General features: G+C 34.2%; 1 protein-coding gene across 2 annotated transcripts; it reads left to right on the top strand.

Moving 5' to 3' along the window:
• Positions 1-1,254: 1,254 nt before the first annotated feature.
• LOC130800835 (golgin candidate 6-like) lies at positions 1,255-15,478 on the top strand. 2 transcript variants are annotated; one of them, XM_057664537.1, is made up of 20 exons: positions 1,255-1,441; positions 2,254-2,313; positions 2,626-2,678; positions 4,698-4,825; positions 4,965-5,017; positions 6,173-6,319; positions 6,501-6,574; positions 6,667-6,736; positions 6,883-6,936; positions 7,013-7,108; positions 7,591-7,641; positions 7,718-7,804; positions 7,915-8,028; positions 8,116-8,187; positions 8,328-8,513; positions 8,670-8,773; positions 8,913-8,961; positions 9,383-9,448; positions 12,606-13,376; positions 14,172-15,476. In XM_057664537.1, exons 2-20 carry the CDS (start codon positions 2,290-2,292, stop codon positions 14,721-14,723), a joined length of 2,751 nt encoding a protein of 916 aa, XP_057520520.1. In that variant the 5' UTR covers positions 1,255-1,441; positions 2,254-2,289; the 3' UTR covers positions 14,724-15,476. The 2 variants fall into 2 exon arrangements, with proteins under 2 accessions (XP_057520520.1, XP_057520519.1); XM_057664536.1 differs by having other exon boundaries at positions 1,263-1,441; positions 4,686-4,825; positions 14,172-15,478.
• Positions 15,479-16,339: the final 861 nt, after the last annotated feature.

The raw sequence follows: 16,339 nt of genomic DNA, 5'->3' as shown, positions 1-16,339 counted from the left end.
GCCCATTATTACAAAACATTAAAAAAATATTGAATTTTCAAAAGACTATATAATTCGGTTCAATTTATTTTTTTTGGTTTTTCTATTTAAAACCAAATTCAAACCAAAAATAAATTAGTTTTGTTTAAATTCAAACCAAACCAAACTATTAATTCAATTTGATTTGATTAAATTTGATTTTTCGCCAAATTAACAACTTAAAACCTAACACTTCTAATTAAATTTTTTTTTAAATGATCAATTATAATTGTAATGTGATTATTTACATTAATTTAAATTTACTCATTTACATTCTTAGTGTCTTTACCTGCAATTTTAATCCTTTATAATCTTAAAATGATTAATTATATGCTTAAAATAATCAAACCAAAAAGGTATTAGAACAATCAAAGTAAAACTGATACATTAAAGTTTCATAAGAAGATCATTTATAATACATAATTGTTTAATTACAATTTACAACCTTTAAAATAATACTACTCCCTCGTTTTCTTCCTACTTTATTACTCTCATTTTCATTTAAGGTTAAGTCACCTTAGTAGTCTCATTTTCATTTATAGTATATATTTTTTACTTGATTACCTTTATTCACTTTACCTTACCTTACCTTATTACAATTAATCTAATGAAAAACTTTTAATAATTTACTTATTACCCTTTTTCTCTCGTTTTTAAGTTATCCTATTTGACCCACCTAAAAAATTGTGAGAAAAGTCAAATGAGACTAATTAGATGAATAAAAGGGAGTATGTTGATTCCAAAAGATTTTATTACAAGTCATCATTCACTTTGTTGTAAATTGTAAAGTATTAAATAATCAAAAGATGAGTATTCCTAATGAAGGATTTAAAAAATTAAATGGAAATTATCAATGGTACCTCTGAGTTTGGCACTTTATCAATGGTATTCTTAATTTTTTTTTATTATCAATGGTATCTTCGTATTATTGAGTGTTTTATAATTGTAACTTTTTTAACTTTTTCCGCCCAAAATCATTCAATACCGTTAACTGTCTTTATGTTTTGAATTGAAAAATAAAAGAAAAAGAAGATAATTAATGATTTTGGACGGAAAAAGTTTAGAAAAGTTACAATTGTAAAACATACAATAGTACGAGAGTACCATTGACAATAAAAAATTAGAGATATCATTGATTAAGTGTCAAAACCTAAAATTACCATTCATAATTTCCCTCGACAAATTTTTTTTTTAAAAAAAAAAATTTAAGTATTCGACATTTCGCGACTTATTTTCAATTTTTATTGAAACAGAAAAGAAAATTATACAGAACAGACGTGAAAGGATTAGTGATAAACTGATAATCGAAGAGAGAAGGAAGAAAAGCAATCGAAATCCGAAAGAGTTACATATTCTAAAAACTTATCAACCAAATCATCTCCCATTGTTAGTGTCGCTAGAGTGAGGTTGAGGCGCAATCCAGGTAAATTCAGATGAATACTTGTAACTTCATTTGACCAATTGAATTCTACCAATCAACCAAAATCAATTAATTAATTATGCGGCTGAAAAATTAGGGTTTTGAGGAACAAATTAGTTATGATTGTATGCAAAGGATAGATTTCTGCGTTCATTCTTTTTGCTTGATCTGAATTTGTGATTGCATTCATTTGTTTTGCTAATTGGATTCCCAAATTGATGCTATATTTTTATCCAATTGATTTTACTATTTTGGATGATGGGTTTTATTTTGATGGATACCCAATTAGGTTTAAGCGATTTGTTCTTATTGCTTGTGTGAAATTCATTCGATTAATCATGGTGTTACAAATCATATTGTTGTATAATCGATTTAGTACTTTTGTTATTCCACAAATAATTCTATTATATGTTGGCATTGACTTATAATTGTATTTTCAAAGAGTGAGATTGGAATTGGATCCTGAATGTTTGTCACAATTGACTCGCTCTCATTTCAATGAAATCAAAGTTACCAAACACAATTTTAGTGGCTTACTGTTTATGTTGGTAGATATTGATGATCAGGAATGGATATGGGCATGTTCAAGGGTACATGAACTAAGAAGCCTCAAACATTGGTTTACATTACTTCTGTTTAGTTCAATTATTTATTTTTAGGCTATAGTTTAATATCGAAATAGCCTAAAATAATTAGGGGTAAAAAGTATTGTGTTTTGTCCTCGGCCCAAGTGGATGATGTCTAATAGTTTTGGTGTTACATGTGGCACTTTTCTTTTTAATTACTATTATTGATGTGATTATGGATGTTTACAGGTTTACCCAGGCAGTAAAACTGGAAAAATAAGCAGGATGGATTTCGTGTCCAGCTACAAGGTCCACTTATCTCCCACACTTGTGCTGTAATTATTTTGTTATAATTTTATAAATTTTTTTCTTGATCATATCTTGTACCTTTCTTAGCTTTCAAATATTCCTGATTTGTATAATTGAACGGTTTATGTTGACACTGTGAGCTGCATAAGGTGTTTTTGATGCATTTTCTACAATGTTGTATTCTGTTGGACTTTATGAAGACGTGCAGCTTTTATATTGTGTGTTTTAATTTGTTATTTATTTTATATTTTATTGTGCATAACATTTGACAAGAATAGCGATTTATAAAGCTGTGGCTATTTTTGATCACAGGGCGTTGTTGGTCGTGTGTTTGGAAATGATAATTCTACGTCAAATGAAGATAGGTGTGTAATTATGCTTTTTTATAGTTTACGTACTTAATGTGGTTATTATTGCATATGTGATTACAGCCTTGTTATTTGAGAACAAAAGGTGTCAAAACTAAGTTGGGTGCAATTTGAGGTTTTTTTAAGGCTGTGATATTAGGAGTTTAGATTTTGCTTTTAATTATAAATGGTATAATTTAGATAAAGAGAAAAAGATTAGCTCCATAGTCCGTATCATCTAACCTATTAGTGTAATCTTGTGGTACATTTTCCTTTACACTTGGAAGTTGACAATTGGTATACTAGATGCTTAGTGGATGAAAAGTTGTATATGATATCTGCATCGTCTATATCGTAACTCGTAAGTAAGGGTTCACATCTTCATGTAGTTGGAAAATGTTGGGCCTAAACTATTATCTCAAAGGTTTATGGTATTGTTAGTTTTTCAGATTCAGTTACTCTTTGGACACGGGTACAACTCACTACACAAGTGTTTGAATTTTTCTTCTAATTGAAAATTTTATCTTGGTTTTATCCCAAAGATGTATTTACTTGAGGTGGAATGATAAAAGGGATAGGAATGGAAGTTGAATAGCACAAATTGGATTATGCACAAAATACGCGATGACAATTTTCACACCTATAGTTGCGTACACGGGCCTGTAGGCCTCTCCTCGAGCTATGTAGATAGGTGTGGTTGTGTGAAACTGAGTTTTATTTGGCGAACTGGTGCGAACTACATGTGCAACAAAAAGTGTAATAGAAATTGTGGGAATGTGCGAACTACACTTTACAAGTGTGAATCAAATACTGGTTGATAAAGTATTAAAATAATAAAGTTGTATTATCAATCTTGTGGGACATGGACAATTTGTAGGCTAATGGCGCCATGGCGGCCCCTAGTAGCCACTAATGGCCTGAGTCAAAAGATTATATTTTCCGGGTTAAACTTTAGTATTAATTGCTTAATTTCCATTTTACCCTGAGCCCCTCAATCTTAAGAAACACTTGCTGATCTACCAGTCCACTATTCTACGCAATCATCATCATCGTCCTGCACACCATTTTGTGGACCATCATTAAGCCAAACATCAATTGGATAATAGCACATTTTCTCAAATAATCGTATTATAAGCAATAGTTGATTTCTAAAAGGGTTAAAACATAAAAAAAAACCTAAATTGAAACAATTCTTATTTTACCACCAAACTTTGGGGAAGACAACGACAAAAACTTGGAACCTTTAAAATACTGACCTACTATTTTTTGTTTCCAAAACAGTTAAGCAATGAAAACTTGTCATCTTCAATACATGAATTTCCCATAACGGAAGCACAAGAGTACGTTCTGGAAAACCCAAAATTTTTAACTTCATACTTTTACCTTATCCCACTTTGTTTTTGTTTCATCATTCTTGGCTTAGTAAAGAACTCATAAGTCATAACACCTCTACCAAGTAGCAACCATAACTTCACTTTAAATTGTAAAGTGGTGTTGAGAGAAAAGAGGTGACAATTTGCTATTTTTGTTATCAAAACTATTAAGTATTTAAAAATCGTCATTTGCAATACATAAATGAGCAAAAACGGAAGCACAAGAGTAGGTTGTGGAAGACCCAAATATTTAACTTCATAATGTTACCTTATCCCACTTTGTTTTTGTTTCATCATCCTTGGCTAAGTAAAGCACTTGTAACTCCTCTACCAACTATTCTATTACTGATTAATGATGTTGAGGAGGACAAGAGGTGACTGGGTAGTTATAACAGAAGTGGAGGTGCGGAATTGGGACCAATATGTAGACTCTTGAAAGAATGAAGGAAACTTTAGAAACTAATATTGACCTCCAGAATTTTTAAGCATGGAAGGAGTTAGACTAACTTTTGTTGCCTTTTTTGATAGTCCACGTTGATTTGTTTTGGTTCCTTCAGCAGACCCCATATTGGGATTAGATATGATGTTTCTGTATTGGTGATCACTTTTTCTAGTAGTATTTATAAATGCTGATTTACTGATAGTAGTATAGTACATCGAATAGTTATGTTGAGCGATTGCTTGATCGGATTAATAATGGCACAAAGACTGAGGATAGAAGGATGGCAATGGTCGAGCTTCAATCTGTTGTTGCAGAGAATCAGGCTGCCCAGTTAGCTTTTGGAGCAATGGGTTGGTATTTTCTCTCATGCTTTATTTAGTTGATTGGAAATTGAACTTGTGCATTTCTTGGATTACTACTCGACAATACATTGCATTGATTCCTGTATCCTTGCCCTTTTCGTTCTCCTTACCTCTTTTGCATTTGCAGGCATTCCAGTAATACTAAGTGTGTTGAAGGAAGAGCGAGATGACGTTGAAATGGTTTGAATTCTTCACTTTTAGATTAAGTCTGCCAGCATTTGTAATGTGTGATACTGCTACATTAATTTTTCATATGATCATGAAGTATATGATCTTAATTCTTAAAAATAGGACAGTTGAATACCTTGTACATTTGCGCAAGGATTGAGTTCTAATCAATTATATTAGGTTTCAAAAAGGAAGAAACTTCGATAATAAACACCATGGATATTCACTCATGTTTTCAGCTATATTTAAAATTTTTGACTGTAGATTTTGATCAATGAATTTATAGTCTGAATTATGGTTGATTAATACTGCTCCTGTTTTTTGATATTCTCTGTTTGAGGCACTCTTAACTGTTACAATGTAAATGGTATTATAGCTTCTCATATTCCAACCCGCTAGGCTTGTGAGTGTACATAAAGTTCTTTTGTCAAATTTTCTCTTCTGTTGAAAGCAAAATGGTGAGAAATGAATTCTAATTCCTATCCCTCTGGATATTGAACTTTCTGCTATCCAAGGGATTTTGGTGACTATTAGATTGAAGCTTTATATTTGAGAAAGTTTGACTTCTACAATTGATTTTGAACCTTTAGTAATATCCAAATTGCGGTGGACTTCTCTGGTGAAAATTTGCTAATAGAATTACGGATCACCCAGCGAGCAAGTTTTCTGTTAAAGATCACTTCTCAGGTTTTAATGGCCATCAATGTGGCAGCAATCCAGCATGACTATTCTCTTTCTGGCAATTTGAAGTCTTAGTAAACTACATATGCTCCCATCTCTTTGCCCTTAGCTCCTTTCTTTTGTCCGATGGTGGGATTTTGGGAACTTTTACTTTTGCCTTTTTTGAGCATATATTAGCTTGTAAATGCCTATTTTCAATCCCAGCTCTGTAGCAACGTTGGGGATTTTATTGGCGTAGGCGGACACACTGATACGATCATTTTCTCAATATTTCTGTACTGTATTGTGCTTCAGTGCAGAATTTGGTTTGGATTGAAATGAGAATCCAACCACTTATATGGATGGTCCAGTAAGTGGAATAGAGGATATTCATGCAGCTAGATTTTTTTTTCATAGCCTGATAGCTATTTCCAGCTTCTGAAGGATATGTATGCAGCTGGCTTTGTTCTCATCGTCTGATAGCTAGTTTTTTCTGGATACTTCCAGGTTCAAGGTGCATTGGAAACCATTGTCAGCTCTTTGACTCCTCTGAATCATGCAAAACTGGAAAATAATGAAGTGGAGCCATCGAAAATGAATGCTGATTTACTATCAAGAGAAGTAGACAACATAGCTCTCCTTCTCAGTTTGCTAGTAAGAAGTGTTCATGTGTCTCATTATCTTAGTCCTGTACTCGCTCTATCCCATTGAGTCTTTTTCTTTTTATTTTACACATGTGCAATCTTTTGGTGTATCTGGGAAAAACTTGAAGGGAGAGGGAGTTGTATACTAAGGTCTGGCTTGTTGAATGTGAAATTTTGGTGTTACCTTTCAGGAAGAGGATGACTTTTATGTTAGATATTATACACTCCAAGTTCTGACTGCCCTTGTCACAAGTTCGCCAAGCAGGTATTTGTCCATAATCTATCTATAATTTGTCCTTGTATAATTTTATCGGTGAATCTGTAAATTCACGTAGACAATTATGCGCTTTGGCCCAGGTTACAGGAATCAATTTTGGCTATTCCTCGTGGTATAACTCGACTGATGGATATGCTGATGGACCGTGAGGTAAACATTTTTGTGAAATCATTTATTTGTTTTTCATAAACACCATATGAATTCAGTTGTCCATACAAAGATTCGATTGGATGGCATTATATACCTGGGCATCCATACTTTTTAATGTTTTTTGTTCTTTTTGAATTTTCTTCTAGGTTATACGCAATGAGGCGTTGCTGCTACTTACTTACTTGACTCGTGAGGCTGAGGTTGGTATTTTGCTTTGATTACTTTACTTGAAGACTTAGTTCTTGATTTTTACTTGCTACTGCTTTTGTGATCTAGGAAATTCAAAAAATTGTAGTATTTGAAGGGGGTTTTGAGAAGATTTTTACTGTTATGAAAGAGGAAGGTGGTTCAGATGGTGGAGTGGTTGTTCAGGTGAGTGCTGAATCTCATACTTGGCACACAGATTTTCATTTTCTGAAAGCTTTGCTTTTGAGTGTCAATAAGAAGAAATTAGCTACTTTTGAAGATGGAAACCTTAATGAATTAGAATTGTAAAAACCATATATGAACACTGTTATGTAGGTGACTTGGTATTCCTAATATCACAAAATGAGTATCTTGGGAAATTAGAGTTGTGCTGAATGGACATAAGCTATGCTGTTTTTTTTCATGTCGAATCTCGTTTGATTTTTGTTACTGAAGCAGGTTACTAACATAGTTTTGATTATAAAACTCAGGGTTTTAATGTTCATTATTAAAAGATAAAAGCTTCTCATTTTTTGAGCTTATGTCTTTTATCATTTTTGGATAATTTATTCGTCCTTTATAACTGCTTTTATCTTAATTATTTAGAGTCAAGGCCTGAAAGCTTTGAAGGTTCTTAGAGGATTTGTTTACTTTTTATTGCTATGCAGGATTGTCTTGTTTTGTTGAATAATATTTTGCGTAACAACATCTCTAATCAGGTAAATATCGTTTGAATTTTTGCAATGTTTTTACTTGTAGTATATTATGCTGGTAACAATGTCAAATGTGTTTCAGACTCTATTGAGAGAGACGGTGGGATTTGATCCTATTATATCACTATTGAAGCTTCGAGGAGTTTCTTATAGATTTACTGAGCAGAAGGTTGGAAACTAATGCAACTCAATATAATCATATGTCTTTACTCTTTAGTAACTGATCTGAATGTCTCACTGGTATCTTTCATTCTCTTGGAAAAACCATCATGCCAGTAGACAGTCAATCTGCTCAGCACATTGGAGACTATTAATTTGCTAATTGCTTGTGGTCCACTTGTTGAAATGGGAAAAGATACAAATAGTATGACGAACAGAACAGTTTTAGTTCAGGTTTGTCAAATCCGTAATGTTTTGTTCTTTTGTTTCTTCTATTTTATTTTCAGAAGTATATCATATCTCGTACTCAATTCATTGCAGAGAAAGCTATTAGATCATCTTCTTTTGCTAGGAGTTGAGAGCCAGTGGGCTCCAGTTTCTGTTCGTTGTGTGGTATGATAATTTTCTGATTCTTTTATTCGTCCGTATCACTTCCAGCTGGGTCATACACTTGGTGATGCTTTCTGCTCTGCTGATGTGATATGTCATCATTATTCTCACACTAGTGTTGCATTGTTACTGATCTGTTTCAGGCGTTACATTGCATTGGTGATTTAATTGCTCAACATCCTAAGAACATTGATGAGCTTGCAAGTAAAGTGCTAGGAGAGGAGCCACAAGTAGAACCTGCTCTAAATTCCATCCTTCGGATCATTTTGCGAACTTCTAGCATGCAAGAGTTCGTCGATGCTGATTATATATTCAAGAACTTTTGTGAGGTAGGTAGCCTGAAGCATACGTCTTAGAAATTAATTAGTATCAAGAAGAAATTGATGATTAGGTGTAGACGTGTATGGCATTGAAACAGAAAATGTGATATTGGTCATTGTCACTGATGATCAAATATTCATTGTGATTTGTCTTGCTTGAAACAGAAAAATCCAGAGGGTCAAAAACTCTTAGCATCAACGCTGACACCCCAGCCGCAGTTGATGACTCATGCACCTCTGGAAGATGATGTAAACATGTCATTTGGAAGGTTCTTTCTAGCATCCTGGGGGGGGTTCTTTTCTCTTGCTATTTAAGTTGAATGACTGAATTTTTGCTCCCTTTCATTTGCTTGCTCTGCATTTCTCTCTGCTTAAGTTTGTTCAGTCATTCAGTAATTTTTTTTGCAGTATGCTGCTCCATGGTCTTACAATGAGTGAAAGTGATGGAGATCTTGAGGTGGGCATTAAAGTTATGTATTGATAATTCATTAACAATCTGTAAAAATTAGCAGAGTATGGTTCTTCCATGTGTTTGATCAAACGGTGATGTGTATTGCGTTAATTTGCAAACCTATGCTGGTGGGTATTATTTGGGATCTTGATTTCTGGACATCAACGGTTAACATTTCTGTTTACCGAATGGTGACTAAGCAGCATTGAATTACATGCCCTTATATAATTGGTCAATCTTTTCTTCTTTCATATTCTATTGTACATGACGGAAAAAGGAATAGGAGACATTATTGTTTGTTTATTTACTTATGTTTCTTGTTTATATATATTAAAATTTCACCTTACAATTTTTTCACTTGTATTCTGTATAGTCTATTTGATTTGTAAAATCACCAGATCTTATTATACTATTTTTTATGGTGCAGATATGCGCACGCGCAGCTAGCGTTTTGTCTCATCTGCTGCAAGACAATATCCAGTGCAAAGAGAAGGCAAGATATGTTTTTTCCTTCTTTCTTTCTCTGCACTAGTTACATTGAGAAGTCATCGCATCTCTTTTGGTTCAGTAGCAATTTTGTTGATTTTCTATTATACTGTGTACTGTGTGATTTTCTATTAATATACTTTTTTAGGTCTCTATAACATAATAATGTATGGATAAACAAATGAAGAAATAATGGCTAGTAGTGTAAAATTTATTGAAATGGTGAATTATGATTTGCTTTTCGGTGACTTGTTAGTTTATGTTTCTATGCCTATTCTTAGATTTTGTTGACCATTGCCCAATCTCAAACCTGCTGAAGCAAGGATCGCAAAGGTTAGATTTTCTGTTGACCACTGCCCAATCTTAAACCTGCTTCTAATCAATTTTAGGCTTGTTTAGGATTATAAAATTTGATTATATAAAGGTTTAGATTAAAATAAGTTAAATGGTATAGTGTAAAATTTTGTTAAATAATTTAGTAGGTTACAAATTAATATAAAGTATGAGCGTTGGGACGAAAGGGTTTATTGTTTGGAAGTGCTTTAAAGTACTTATTAGTAGGTGTCTTATTTCTTTTTATTTATGTTTCCTTTGTCTTTTGCTCTTTTTAGATGTCTCGATTTCGTTGCACCGCTAGGAAAAGTGTTATGAATTTTCATGATGCACCGTACCACCTCTCTATGAAAGCTGGCGAACCCATTTTTTCTTACATCCATCGTCTCCATATAAGCATGGAGAATTGCCACCTTAACAAATATCATGGTAACTCGGATTATAATACACCACCCAAACAAGCTGATGTCCTTATCTGTACCTTAAGTGATATAGGTCCCTATGCTGAACTTAAGAAGGAATACGATGACATAATAAAAAATGGGAGATCCAATTGGGAGAGGTATGCAGAATAAAATGAGAAGTGGTTCCTTACTTTAGAGTACTTAGAGAAACGATGGTTAATGCTAAAGCAAGGTGAATTTATAATGTATCTAGGAATTTCTATGGCAACGATGATAAGAGTGATGGGGAAGATGATAGTACCTACATCCTATAAGGTGCCTTTGATATGGGTCCTATTGGAACTAAATCAATCTTAAAGTCTAATCCCTCACAAGTGGCATCTCTGGAGTCTCATCTGGAAACACATCTGCAAACTCTTCATCACTCTTGTCCTCGTTGCCATAAAAGTTTCTCATCACTTCCTCATCTCCCTCATCACTCTCATCCTCGTTGCCGAAGCTCCCATATACATTATAAATCCACCTTACTTTAGCATCAACCATCATTTTCTCTAAGTACTCTAAAGTAAGGAACCACTTCTCATTTTGATCTGCATACCTCTCCTATTTTTTATTATGTCATTGTATTCCTTCTTAAGTTTAGCTTAGAGACTTATGTCACTTACGATATGAATAAGGACATCAGCTTGTTTGGGTGGTGTATTATAATCCGAGTTACCATGACATTTGTTAAGGTGGCAATTCTCCATGCTTATATGGAGACGATGGATGTAAGAAAAAATGGGTTCGCCAGCTTTCATAGAGAGGTGGTACGGTGCATCATGAAAATTCATAACACTTTTCCTAGTGGTGCAACTGCAACGGAATCGAGGCATCTAAAAAGAGCAAAGACAAAGGAAAGTTAAATAAAAAGAAATAAGACACTACTAATAAGTACTTAAAGTATTCAAAACAGTAATCCTTTTCGTCCCAACGATCATACTTTATATTAATTTGTAATCTACTAAAATTATTTAACAAAATTATACACTATATCATTTGACCTTTATTAATCAAATTTTTAAATCCTAAACAAACCTTTACAAGCAGGTTTAACATTGGGCAGTGGTCAACAAACCAAAAGTTGATTACAAGCAGGTTTAAATCCTAAAATTGATAATCAAATTTTGTTGACCACTGCCCAATCTTAAATCTGCTGAAGAAATTTAGGAGAGATTTTCTGTGGCCCAAGCTGTGGATGAAGAGAAAGATCTTTGGAGCGTGATTCCAAGCTCAAATACAGAATGATGTGGCTTTTGGTTGTTGTTTTCTGAACTTTGATTACAGCTATAATTTTGTGGGTAGAGGCTTTGGCTAATTGTCTATATACCTGAATTACTTTTGCAATCAAAAGAGTTGATATGCCTTTTGAAATTTAAAGGAACAGAAGGGATGTATTAGCAGGATCTAAAGGAGTATTTTGAATTTTTATGAGTAGCAACTTACAGGGAACTTAGTTATCTTTATGAACAGGTTCTACAATAAAGCAGGATTTTGATTTAGGAAAAAAAAATTTGAAATCTGATAATGTCTATGACTTAATGGTTATGACTATGACTAACTGCTTGAGTTTAGATCTTTAACCAAGTGTTATGACAAAAATATTATGTTTGCTTCTATCCTATCTCTTTTTCATTCTGCTTGGGACCATTTTAAGTTAAAAAAAACTCCGTTAGTTATGACTCTTCCTGTTTCTGCAATCATTTGGAATGGCAAGGTCCCTGATATTTCAGGTTTCTTTAATAGTATTTCTTCATGTAACTGCTTAAGTTGGAGAAAGTGTATAGCTCAAATTTGCATCTTCCAAGAAACTTTTCAGGAATGTGATTCATGCTGCATTATAATGATTATTATCACTGTGAGATTGTCCACACATCTTTATCATTTTTAAATTGTCCATGCAGATTGTAGACGCTAATATGTTCCAAGTGCCTTATTCCAAATATCTACGGTCTCTATTATTTCTGATTCAACCATTTGTAGTCCATTTGCTTAATTCCGCCTTTTTTGAATATCCCAGTTCTAATGTTAATTTCTCCACTAGTTATGTAATTTGGTTCAAGTACACAAGATAATTAAAGGTCTAGTCTATGTAGCTAGCTAGTGCGTTGATCTTAATCATTGATGCCCTTTGCTTCTTGTTTTTGGAGTGGGTTTGTGAAAACCTTGGATTGCTGAGGCAATTTTGTGATTACCGAATGTTGGTTATGCGTCTTTTTCGTTGGACCTACTATCTTCAAAATTTCTGCTGACTAGAAAACTGCACTACTAATTCATTTGCCTTCTGCAGTTAAACGTCTTTTACATATGGCGTGCTTGTGTCATTTTTCAGTTATCATGTTTTGTGTTTACATGCTATCACGAATTGAGTTTTGCAACAATTAACAGGCTTTGAGAGTTGAGTTAGGGCCGACAAGGCAGTCTATGGGGACCCCTGAGCCACTAATGCACCGCATGGTGAAGTACTTGGCTGTTGCTTCTTCCATGGATGGTAAAGATGGAAAGTCAAATGGGAAAGAAAATCTCTATATTCAAGAAATGATTTTAAAACTTCTGATAATATGGCTGGTTGATTGCCCTGTTGCCGTGGAATGTTTTCTTGATGCACACCCCCACATTACCTATCTTCTTGAATTACTCTCAAATCAATCGGCAACAGTATGCACTCGGGGGTTAGCAGCTGTTCTTTTGGGAGAGTGTGCTCTTTATAACAAATGTATTGGAAGTGGTAAAGATGCTTTTGGCATAGTCGATGCTATCAGCCAAAAACCTGGGCTTACCTCTTACTTTCTGAAGTTTGATGAGATGGATAAGACCTTTCTTTTCTCTTCTAGAAAGGTTTCTGCACATCGCAAACCCTTGACTAGATCTAGTGGTGCTAGTGTGGAAAATGTTGAAGACGCAGAAAAAGATGCCAGTTTGGAAGATAAGAGGAACACAGAGCATCCTATTCTGGCGGCAGTCTTTGATGCCAGTTTTGTTGCCATTGTTGTTAGCTTGGAGGGTAACATAAGGGAGAGATTTGTAGAGATTTATAGTAATCCAAAAGCAAAGGTAGCAATAGTTCCTGCTGAGTTAGAACAAAGAAGCGGAGAAAGTGAAGGGGACTACATCAGTCGTCTGAAGTCTTTTATAGAGAAACAGTGCTTGGAAATTCAGGTGAACTAATTTTCTTATCTTAAAATATTATCTTCCATTTCTTTTCCCCCTTCCAAGTATTTTCTGGTTTTTTGCTCGCTATTTTCTAGAGTAGGGGGGGGATGAGTAATTGGATTTGTGTCCAAGTTACAATGTTTAGAGATATCAAAATGGCAGTCGCGATGAAGGGTTTTACTTCTGAATTTCAACTCAACGATCTAAGCTCCAACAAGTTACATCATTTATTCATCTGTGTACCGTTTTTGAATTGCTTTCCCGTTCTTTAAATCTTAATCACAAATCTTGTTTACAAGGTAAGCTTATTCATGAACTTAAACTTTGCTCGATTAATAAATGAGTCGTTCATGAGCTAAGCTCCAACAAGTTAAATATTAAATGAACCGAGTTTGAACAGATTTTTGATCTTGACTGACAGCCCAAATCCGACTATATTAAGTGTGCTTGAAATGAACAGGGTAATACTTAACTCAACTTGGTTTATTCGCACCCCTAATCAAATTGTTAAAAATTATGTGGGTGCTTCTTTGCTATGCCATCTAGTTCAAGTTTTTATAATAAATGGGAAGCATTGTGCTGAACTTTTCAAATAGTCTCAATGCTATTCCTGATGTTTGAACTAGATCCTGGTTCCTCTTATAATGGAAGTTTTGGTTTAGCATCTACCACCTCGATAGTTTTATTGATTTCGACTTTTATTTGGGACTTATTGAATTGGGGAGGAACACTATAATTGGGGACTAGTAGTTAACACGATGATTTGCTGACTTATGGATTGGTATCTTCTATCTTTCAAAGGATCTCCTTGGTCGCAATGCAAGCTTAGCTGAAGACCTAGTCAAGACCGGTGCAAGGCCTGAACAAAAGACTAATGCCCCTTCAGAGAGATTCCAGGTGGAGACAATCCGCAAAGAACTCCAAGAAGCATCACAGCGACTTGAGATTCTGAAAAACGAGAAGGCCAAACTTGAAAATGATGTTTCCATGTATCGAAATCTAGCTGAGAAAATGGAATCTGAATTGAAGAGCTTGTCAGATGCTTACTGCAGTCTAGAACAGGCCAACTCCCAACTTGAGAAAGAGGCCAAGTCTCTGAAGAACGGGGGTGCTACACCTTTCCCAGATATCGAGGCAATCAAAGCTGAAGTGAGAGAAGAAGCGGAGAAGGAAAGTGAGGCGGAGTTGAATGATTTGCTTGTTTGCTTAGGACAAGAGCAAAGCAAAGTGGAGAGACTCGCTGCGAGGTTATCGGAACTAGGAGAGGATGTTGACAAACTTCTTGAAGGTATTGGAGACGAAACCACCTTACCCGAAGATGATGATGATGATAATGATGAAGATGAAAACTGATCATGCTTGTATGTAAAACCTCTTTCCTCTATTTTTTGATATTTATCTACTGTTGCAGATTTCTGTCCAGGTTGTTTTGCATTTTGTGTTATTATTAGTACTAAAAGTGTTATGTACATTACTAAATTTGCTAGTCAGTTGTACAGTTGATTTGTTAAGATTGGTACACCTGAATAGTATTCCATAATTCATTCAGTGGTGTGAAACCCAATATCAGAATTACCCTTGCTAGCATTCAATTAGGAAGACTTTCTTTCTGATGAATATACTGCGACATTATTCATGTAGTCCATAAGGATTCTCAATTTTTATCTCACTGATAATGCTACAAGTTAGCTACAACTAAACAATTTATTCAAACATTTGTTACGGCATAGTTTGGCCGCATCATTTTTTATGGGTACGGGTTGACGCCTTTCTTTCCTTCTTAAACCTTGATCATAGTTTCAATGGGCAGAATACACTGTGTACGATGATGATGACTTGTTACAGCCTAGAAGTGAAGATACGACTTATTCTGAAGTACTGACTACATATATGTCTATGTTACGTTACACTCCATTACTTCGATGCTATTAAATGGCTTTTAGTTACAACAATGTTTGGGAGGTCAAGTGTACGTAATCTCAATTCTCATCTTTGTAATGACAAACGTTATTTGCAAGTTCACATGAATACGAAATGCTTATAATTTATCGAGTCATTTAAGTTTAGTCTACTACTAATGAAACAAAAAAGAACATAAATATAAATATATCTACCGTCTAAAATGACATTAAAGACACATTAAAGTGATAGTTTCTGTGCAATTATTTTCTGCTCTAGTGTCTTTTTTGCAATGAAAATAAAATTGTTTAAAGTGAGTACACTTACTGTTCTCAAGCTAATTCCATGAAATAAAAGATAATTTCATCTAATTTGCTTAATTATTTTTACATTAGACTATATTAAAATTAAATTAGCTCATTAAATTATGTGCATTTGATTAACAATGTCAGGTTTTATGTTCAATTCTTTTATCTATGTGAAGTTGGATATGAAGTTTGAAATGATCAATCAATAATATCTCTGTTATAGACACTAATAAGAATAAGAATATGAAGTTTGGAGTGAGTACACGTGTTGTTACTCGATCCTCGTGTTACTACATCTTCATTCCATTACTCCAATGATGATACCTTTTCTATTGTGTTAGTGTATAATTTAACTGTCATATTAAGCTTTTGGTTGAGTTGATTCCTTCACATGCTATTCAGGGAACCAACTCGATGAAAAGCTTAAGCTGATGGTTGAAACCCCAAGATATGTCATATACTTTAACACGCCCCCTAACACGTGAGCCGTTTGCGCTAGAAGTGTATATGCAACACAGACCCTCTTATACCTACCGATCTCTTATCACGTTGGCTTTTGATACCATTTCAAAGAACCAATTCAATCAAACGCTTAAGTTAATAGTTGAAGTCTCAAGATTTGTTATATACTCTAACTTGTTGTCAAGTTTAATTTGTCACTCTGAGACATGATTCACAACTTCCACAGAGATTTGAGAGGCACTAAGTGTGGCGCCCTGGCGTTTCCATACAAGGTAGGGGCATACAATCATGCATTAAATC

Source organism: Amaranthus tricolor, chromosome 15 (assembly GCF_026212465.1).
Source record: "Amaranthus tricolor cultivar Red isolate AtriRed21 chromosome 15, ASM2621246v1, whole genome shotgun sequence".
Classification (NCBI taxonomy): domain Eukaryota; kingdom Viridiplantae; phylum Streptophyta; class Magnoliopsida; order Caryophyllales; family Amaranthaceae; genus Amaranthus; species Amaranthus tricolor.
The sequence above is the reverse complement of the archived record's forward strand: the minus strand, read 5'-3'. Positions and strand labels throughout refer to the sequence as shown.